The sequence below is a fragment of the Mustela nigripes genome, chromosome 5 (assembly GCF_022355385.1).
Source record: "Mustela nigripes isolate SB6536 chromosome 5, MUSNIG.SB6536, whole genome shotgun sequence".
NCBI classification, from domain to species: Eukaryota; Metazoa; Chordata; class Mammalia; order Carnivora; family Mustelidae; genus Mustela; species Mustela nigripes.
In genome coordinates this window covers 17,172,615-17,181,744 of record NC_081561.1, presented here as the reverse complement: position 1 = coordinate 17,181,744, position 9,130 = coordinate 17,172,615, and the positions used below count along the sequence as shown (strand labels likewise).

General features: G+C 50.8%; 1 protein-coding gene across 1 annotated transcript; it reads left to right on the top strand.

Annotated features, from left to right (window-relative positions):
• The first annotated feature begins 6,423 nt into the window (after nucleotides 1-6,423).
• On the top strand, nucleotides 6,424-7,845 carry NHLRC1 (NHL repeat containing E3 ubiquitin protein ligase 1). The gene has a single exon (XM_059398941.1). The coding sequence runs from the start codon at nucleotides 6,478-6,480 to the stop codon at nucleotides 7,663-7,665; it is 1,188 nt and encodes a 395-aa protein (XP_059254924.1). The 5' UTR covers nucleotides 6,424-6,477; the 3' UTR covers nucleotides 7,666-7,845.
• Nucleotides 7,846-9,130: the final 1,285 nt, after the last annotated feature.

Sequence of the window (9,130 nt, the reverse complement as noted above, 5' to 3'; positions counted from 1 at the left end):
ATGTGAGGGCGACTGTCCCCTATGGGGGATTTCTGGGCAAAAGAATGAAGGGACAAATAAAAACATGACCCACAGAAGATGTAGTCCAAATAAGTTTTTCCCATTTTCCACTGCAGTGCGTACCTGTTGTTGTTTATTTGAATAAGGAAGAGCGATTCAGAAATGTTTATGCAAATATATATATATGTGTGTATGGTACACTTTCTTTGAAGGTCTGTCTTTTAAAAAAATAGAAATGGTCAGAGCACCTGGGTGGCTCAGTCGTTAAGCATCTGTCTTCGGCTCGGGTCATGGTCTCAGGGTCCTGGGATCGAGCCCTGCATCGGGCTCTCTGCTCCGCGGGGAGCCTGCTTCCTCCTCTCCCACTCCCCCTGCTCGTGTTCCCTCTCTCACTGTGTCTCTCTCTGTCAAATAAATAAGATCTTTTAAAAAATAAAAATAAAAAATAAATAAAAATGGTCTTTCATCCTGACAGCTCTGACTTTCCCTCCCTTCTTATCTGATGTGCTTTCTTTTTTATCAAGTGTTACATTACAAATTCGCCAGAGTGGCGAAGTTGATCGGGACAGGACAGAATTCCATATACATACCTTAAAGCTCAAACTCACTCTGCTGGGTTTCTACAAAGAGTCACATCCCAGTTTTGTTCATTGTGTGTCGCTTTTATGCATGAACTGAAAAGATACCTCTAAAAACCTGTGACCCCTAACCACTAGGTCTTAACAGACATTTGTTTCACTATTGGTTTTTTCTTTTTTAAAAGATTTTATTTATTTATTTGACAGAGAGAGATGACAAGCAGGCAGAGAGGCAGGCAGAGAGAGAGAGGAGGAAGCAGGCTCCCTGCTGAGCAGAGAGCCCGATGCTGGGCTTGATCCCAGGACCCTGGGATCATGACCTGAGCCAAAGGCAGAGGCTTTAACCCACTGAGCCACCCAGGCGCCCCAGTATTGGTTTTTAACACTAGAAGCTCGAAGGAAGATAATCAAGGGAAGTATTTAGCAATAAAATAGACCATGAAACATTAACACTTACTTATATTGAAATAATAAGAAAATAATACTTTCTCACTGCAGACAAACTCAGGAAGCCCAGGAACATCTAGAGAAGAAACACAAAAGTGGCCAAATCCTATCACTAGAGAGAATGACTGCTAATTCTGTGTTGCGTTTTCCTGTTTGTCTGCTCCCACCTGGGAACGTTGCAGACACGTGTAGGTTTCTGCAAAGTTGTGATCAATTCCAACACAGTACTGTATCTTTTCTGTCTTCTCTGGTGCTTCATCTGCCCTTCCCTCATGTCACTAAGGATTTTTTTAAAAACAAGATTTTTAAAAATAGCTTCATCATGTCCTACCATATGGCTGTACCACGATTATGTAATCTTTCCCCCCGAATAGATCTGTCCAGAAGATGTAAGTAGTCTCTCATGGGCTAGAGGAAGACGGATGGATGATTGAAGGCAGCCCTGTTCCAAGGAAGCGTAGGCTCTCCGGGCACAGACTGCACAGGGAACGTCATTCTACAGTGTCCTAAGCCTGCACTAGGGGTGTGTGCGGGGAATGAGCACTCAGCGAGAGCAGATGGGAAGAGAAGAGAAGATTGAGGACAGCACCCTGTGACACCTTTTTAAAATTGAGAAACATTAAAACGTCCAGGTTCCCGTTGCCCACCGTACGTCCCGGCTTGTTTCCCAGCAGGCACTTCCAGACATCCGAGCTTGGGTCACCATTCATTCCCACCTCCGCCAAATCTCTCGCCCCTGAGAAAGCACACACAGGGGCACGAGCGACAAAATCAGAGAGCTGGTCAGAGTGCGTGCTGGAAGACAAGATGGCCTGGCGGAAAGCCAAAGCCGGAGACATCCCCACAGCCCAGGGCAGGGTCCACGGAATCACAGGCTGGCCCGAAACGCAAACCGGACCGGCGTGAGAGGGATTCAGGTTGGCAAAGGGTACTCTTGCTCTTGGGGGCTGTAAGCCCGTGCAAAAGCTTCTGCTGTCTTGGCTCCTCCTTTGGAAGATTGTGCATCTCCTCCCTGATCGAGATGCTTCTTTCCTAGGGGCTTTCTCCCCTTCCTTTCTTTCCAGTCACTGTCAGGTACAGACTGGGATGTAACGGCGTCATTGGAATCATTCCAGGATTCCTTCGGAATGGCATGTGAGTGGCATATCTTGCCACACTCGCAAAGCCAGGAGTCCACGAGCCTGAGCACTAACTCCCTCCTACGATTCGTCAGCGTCACCTCTGCTGCAACCACCCTGAGCTAGGTCCCCGTGTCCCCTCCCCTGCCAAGTGCTCCTTTGCACACAGGTCAGCAGCCCCTGACTGCAAGTTCTGTTTTTCAGATGTTTTTGCCCCATATCTCTCAGCGCTTGTTCTAGGTAGAAGCAGGAAGGCTCGGGTGGGCTCTTCTAGAACCTTCTAAGTGAGGAATATGGGAGGGAAGCGTGGGGGAATTCCATGGAGATCCAGCCATGAGGGAAGAAAGAGTCATCATGGGAAGCTCCAAATGTTGGAGTCAGACTCAGGGCATTGCTTTTGTTAATCAGTATGTATGTATGTATGTATGAGGATTAGACTCAATAAGGTATTTGAAAAACCTATCAGCATTGACTCTAGAGATAAGCAAAATGTTTAGCACAGTTCCTGAATAAATGCTACTTTAAAATAGAAAAGTATTTATTTGAGAGAGAGAGAGCAAACATGAGTAGGAAGGAGGGGCAGAGGGAGAGGGAGAAGCAGGTTCCCCACTGAGCAGGGAGCCAGATGCAGGACTCGATCCCGAGATCCTGGGATCATGGCCTGAGCCAAAGGCATATGCTTAACCCACTGAGCCACCCAGTCGCCCTTAAATGCTACTTTTTAAACAATGCTTCCTATAGTACTAGAGGATCTTGAACGAGAAGGTACAACATCTGGGTTGAATACCTGTAAGTTGCACCCTTTAAGCATTCATCCAATCATCCTTCCATAAAACGTTTGTTGGGCTTCTCCCGTGTCTTAGCTGTATGCTAAGTACAGGGGATAAGGTGTCTCGCAACACCAGATGTGGTTCTTGCTCTCCTGGGACTTTATGTTTCCCAGACATAAGAGCAAAAGAAAGAGGGGATGAAGATAAAGAGGAATTTTGGGGTTGTACAAAAAGGAAAACTGGACTCTATGTTTTGGTAAAGGAGAAAGGCTGGGTTAGGTGGATAGTTTCTATTTCTTTCCATGGAGGGGCAGAAAACTATGAAGAAATTGGCATCTACAGGTGCCCAGCCAGAACGTGGAGATCCTCAACTGTGGGACTCAAACATCCACGTTTTTCGTTTGGAAGCCCTTTGTAATTGAGAAAACCTGAACTCCCGGTCAAATGCCCAAACAGATGTCCACACTTAAGTTGAGCGTCAGGGTCTTGACAGTCCGTCATTGGGATGGATGGTCTGCGCGCGTGCCACAGAGTTTTCCAGAACCCCTGTGCTGTCTAACCACCACATAGTAGAGCCATTACTGCTAACATTCTTAAATAGGTCGGATTTAGGGACGCTTTTTCTGATTTGCCTCACTGAACGCCTCTGCCTCTTGGTGCAGGACTCCCAGTTACCCCGCAGGGGGCAGCAAAGGATAAGAAGAAGCGGTGGGAGCCCCAGGAGGCCCGAGAATCGCACAGAAGGGTCTGCTTGCAGCACTGCCATCGCCAGCCATGAGCTGGAGTCTTTGGGTCCATCTCAAAACGTTGTCAGAGCAGAGGCAAGTTACAAGAAAGTCACGGCTCAATGAAATCAATCTGGAAAGCATCTCGGGAAGGCAATATATTGGAGCACAGACTTTATCCATGCCGCAGCCGCCAGCCACATGCGGAAACAGAGCGTTTCACGTGGGGTCTGTCTGGATTAGGATGTGCTGTGAGTGTAAAACACACACTCGATTTTACTTAGTACGAAAAAACGGCCGTGAAACTTTGTTCATAATCTTTACAGTGGTTACATCTCTAAATGATATTGTTTGGGGGTATTGGGGGGGGTCAAATAAAATATGCATCAAATTAATTACACTAGTTTCTTTTACTTTTTTAAAAGGTGGTTCCTGGAAATTTTAATATTATATATGTGGCTCTCATATTCCTTTTTTTCTTCTTCTTTCTTTTTTAAAAATTTTTTTGGAGAGAGCGAGAACAAGTGAGGAAGGGAAGGAGACAGAGATTCTTGAGGAAGCTGCGCGCCTAGCAGGAGCCTGACACGGGGCTCGATTTCAAAATGATTTCATGACCCTGGGATCAATGACCTGAGCCCAAATCTAGTGTCGGACACTTAACCGACTGAGCCACCCAGGGGCCCCTCTGCTATTTCTATTACATAACACTAGCTCTAAACATTTTGTATTTTTGGTGTCCTGAATGTATTTCTTCCCTTCCTTTGGTTTGTTTTCGCTTTTTTCAGTACACTGCACCCCCAACACGGGGCTGGCACTCAAGACTCTGAGATCAAGAGTTGCATGCTCTACGGACTGAGCTAGTCAGGCTCTCCCTGAATATATGTATGTGTATATATATACATATGTATGTATATATATATATATATTTTATTTTTTATCTATCTTTAAAAGATTTTATTTATCAGAGGAAGAGAGAACGAGCCAGAGAGTGCACAAGCAGGGGGAGCATCAGACAAAGGGAGAAGCAGGATCCCTACTGAGCAGGGAGCCCAATTCCAGAACCCTGGGATCATGACCTGAGCCAAAGGCAGCCCTTTAGGCGACTGAGTCCCCCCAAGCGCCCCTGAATGTTTTTCTTGACTCAAAGATTACTTCAGAAAGTAATTTCTATTTGATGTGATTTTAGTTACATTAAGGCTCCCATCAGGGGCCTCAAAGGGCATACAAATCCTGTTTTCTCAGAAGTCTAGCAAATAAGAGGATGAAGGTGATAAAATAAAATGATTTAAAATGAAGGGAAGTGATCTGGTATATGGTCTTATAAAACCAATGTCCGTGTAAGGCACTGTGAGGAGGGATGGGGAAGACCGGAAAAATGAGAAGCTGTAGCATCACAATGGATTCCTGAGAGAGCTCATGTTATCTCCTGTTCGCACACCTTCAAGCATATGGTACAGGGTCTCTGTTTTCAGCCTTGCCTGAAGCTGGAGGAACCCGGCCTGGTGCTGACTGGAAGGGGCTGCAGTGAGTGGTTTTCAAACTTAGCTGCACATTAGATTCACCCCGGGGGGGAGGGGGGGAGCCTTCACGAATTCCAGCTGCCCAGGCCGCACTCTGCACCAGCGAAACCTCCAGAGAGGCTCAGGAATTCACCACGTGCCAAGTTTACCAAGGCTGAGAACCTCTGGGATAGAGACGAGAGGGGGCTCTGCAAGCAGCCGGGCTTCAAATCCCAGCCCAGTCCCTTCCTGGCCAGGTGACCCCCGGCCAGATACTTAGCTCTGTGAACTCTACACCAGAAAAGGGGTGAGGGAAATAATAAGCCCTTTATAGGATTGTCCTGAGCTTTAAGTAAGCTAATCCATGTCAACCACTTAAAAGGAGGCAGTACGGATTATGAAGTGCTGCAGCAATTATGATCGCCAGCGTTCTCACTTCATATTCCTCTGGCTGACTTTCCCAGCCATTGCTCCACCATAGGACACTCATTCACCCAGGCCGCGTCTTCTATGGTCCTTTATCATGGCTTTGTTCATTCGCGAATTCTTTATTTTTTTTTTTTTTAATTTTATTTATTTGACAGAGATCACAAGGAGGCACTGGCAGACGGGGGCTGGGGAAGCAGGTTCCCCACAGAGCAGAGAGCTCGATGCGGGGTTCGATCCCACGACCCTGGGATCATGACCTGAGCCGAAGGCAGACGCTTTAATCCACTGAGCCACCCAGGCGCCCCTACACGAATTCATTTTTACGAGTATTCATAAAGCAGCTACTTTACTGCAGGTGTGATGAAGGCAACAGGCACACCTGCCTCACCCCCTCGGTCCCCCCCCCCCCCCCCCTCCACGGGTCTGCGTTTCCCAGTCAGATCCTAAGGGTCATGAGCTGTGAGACCGCGCTTTGTGCCTGGCATGTCCTACCACTCAGCACCCAGCACCCAGCACTCAGCACTCAGCACCCAGCACCCAGCGCCACAGGCTGGAGACGGCAGGGTACCACCGCCGGAACACCGTGTTCTAGCTCCTGCTCTGCCACGTGCAGCCTGGTAAGCTCCAACAGCTGAGCTTCCTCGCGCGTCCAGCGGAGCCGACGCGCCCACACTGTCGCGAAGTCGCGTGGATACAGCCCGCAGGCGTCCACGCCCGGGCCCTCCCGCGTCAGTACCGCGCGCGCCCGCCAGGGGTCAGCAGGCCGCGCCGCCCGGCGGCTGCGCGCTGGACCCGCGACGTCAGCACCAGCGCCGCGCCCCGCCCCGCCCCGTGACCGTGACCGAGCGCGGCGCGCGGACGCGGCGGCCCCGTGGACTGGCGGCGGCCCGGGGAAGGCCGGCGGCCGCGCGATGGGGGCCGAGGCGTCGGGGAGCGGGCCGGCGCTGCAGGAGCTCGTGCGCGAGGCCGAGATCAGCCTGCTCGAGTGCAAGGTGTGCTTTGAGAGGTTCGGCCACCGCCAGCAGCGGCGCCCGCGCAACCTGCCCTGCGGCCACGTGGTGTGCCTGGCCTGCGTGGCCGCCCTGGCGCACCCGCGGACGCTGGCCCTCGAGTGCCCCTTCTGCCGCCGGGCCTGCCGGGGCTGCGACACCAGCGACTGCCTGCCGGTGCTTCACCTCCTGGAGCTCCTGGGCTCGACGCTCCGCCCAGGCCCCGCCGCCCCCCGCGCCGCGCCCTGCGCCCCCGGGGCCCTCACCTGCCACCGCGCTTTCGGAGGCTGGGGGACCCTGGTCAACCCCACGGGCCTGGCGCTGTGTCCCAAGACGGGGCGGGTCGTGGTGGTGCACGACGGCAGGAGGCGGGTCAAGATCTTTGACTCCGGGGGCGGGTGTGCTCACCAGTTTGGAGAGAAGGGGGAGGCTGCCCAGGACGTTAGGTACCCGCTCGATGTCACCGTCACCAACGACTGCCATGTGGTTGTCACCGACGCCGGCGACCGTTCTATCAAAGTGTTTGATTTCTTTGGCCAGATCAAGCTCGTCATTGCAGGCCAGTTCTCCTTACCTTGGGGCGTGGAGACCACCCCGCAGAACAGGGTCGTGGTGACTGATGCGGAGGCAGGCTCGCTGCACCTGCTGGAAGTCGACTTCCCCGAAGGGGTCCTCCAGAGGACAGAGAGGCTGCAAGTTCATCTGTGCAGTCCCCGCGGGGTGGCCGTGTCTTGGCTCACCGGGGCCATTGCTGTCCTAGAGCACCCTCTGGGTCTGGGGAGCGCGGTCGGCAGCACCACGGTGAAGGTGTTCAGCCCGACCATGCAGCTGATCAGCCAGGTGGATAGCTTTGGGCTGAGCCTCTTTTTCCCCTCCAGAATAACTGCCTCCGCCGTGACCTTTGATCACCAGGGGAATGTGATTGTTGCTGATACTACTGGTCAGGCTGTCCTATGCTTAGGAAAACCTGAGGAATTTCCAGTCCTGAAGCCCATCATCACCCACGGTCTTTCCCATCCGGTGGCACTGACCTTCACCAAGGAGAATGCTCTTCTCGTGCTGGACAGTGCAGCCCATTCTATAAAAGTCTACAAGGCGGACTGGGGGTAAAGGGGTGCGGTGGGGGCTCTGGGGTCTGCAGGCACAAGCCCTGGAATGCCACTAATGAATTGTTTAATCTTGGATCGGTTAATCTCATCTCTCCAACAGGGATCATCCTAGCTGCCTGGCAAGCTTACAAAGGTAGAGGTAATTATTAAAGAATAATAATAAAGAAATAAATCTACCGTTTATTGAGTATGTGCTTCCTGTGCTGGGAAATTTGCAAATACTCGCTTCGTGTATTCTTACAGCTGTACGCAGGGAGGTAATGTCTGTTATTAATCCCATTTTAGAGATGAGGAAAACAGACCCAGAGAGTTCAAATGACGTCCCCAAGGTCACATTTATTTACTGTGACAGTCACGATGGGAACTCAACTCGGACTCCCCAACCCCTTTGCTCTTAAATAACATAACAGATACGGGGGGGGGGGGTGTGTGACTGTATATTGTACAGGTAGCTATTTCTTTTGGTTTGATGTTCAGAGGAAGGAGACTTTCTAGAGAGTTCGGGAGACAAACAGGTTGTTGATGGGCTTGAGTCTTTCAGCTTGCAGCTTCTTTGATGGTGCCTGAGATGGGGGAACTGTGGATTCTGAGTTACTTGACTAAGGAAGACAAGTGAGCTGCCTGTGGAAAAGGTAAACGTGTCTGTTCGGACCTGTGTCTCCTCTGCCACAGGCACTCGGGAAATACTAGTTGGTTGGTGCAGCAAGGCCTGTATGGGGATGAGTTCAGAAACACTGCAGACCACGCCCCATCTGCACACCTGCTGGGAGAGGCATGGGAGGTGGTCCTGTCACAGGGGCGCGTTCGTAGAGGGAGAGTCTCCACTGCCGGCTCCAGACAGGATCTCTGTCTGCCTCTTCATAATTAGTGGTGACCTTAGCTCTCTTGTACGCTTTTCCTCTGCACCTCTTAGCTTGGTCCCATTGTATACACGCGTTCTCAGTGACCAGTTCCCTTGATGTTAAGCCAGCGTTCAGAAATAAAGCTTTGACCAAGAGAAGGCCTGCTCCTTAACGTTGCAGTCGGGAGAGCGAGTAGGGCGAAATTTCAGGTGATGTGGCAGGTTCTTTATAAACTGTGTGTTCTCGGCAAGTGTCAACATCGCAGAGTTTGGGGCTGCTGGGATAGTACCAAACCACGGGGACCTCAGAAGCCTCAGAAAATATAAATTTTTTCTTGGGGGAGGGAATACTGGTTTTGAGAGGTAAGAGTTTACTTTAGGAAAGAGCTGATTTAAAAAAAAAAAAATCAACAATAGGTTTCTATTGCACAAGCAAGTTTAATAGATATAAGGGAGGAACTGGAGAGAGCCCCCAAATTAGGAGTAGGCTGTGTTCCAGAAGGTTACATTTGTCCTCTGGAGCTGAAAGGGAGGCCGTGGTCCGTGCCAGTCCTCAAAAGCCCGTTGTCCTTTCAGTGCTTCCCTCATGTCACGCTGAGGTTGCAGGGACCCTGGACCCCCACTT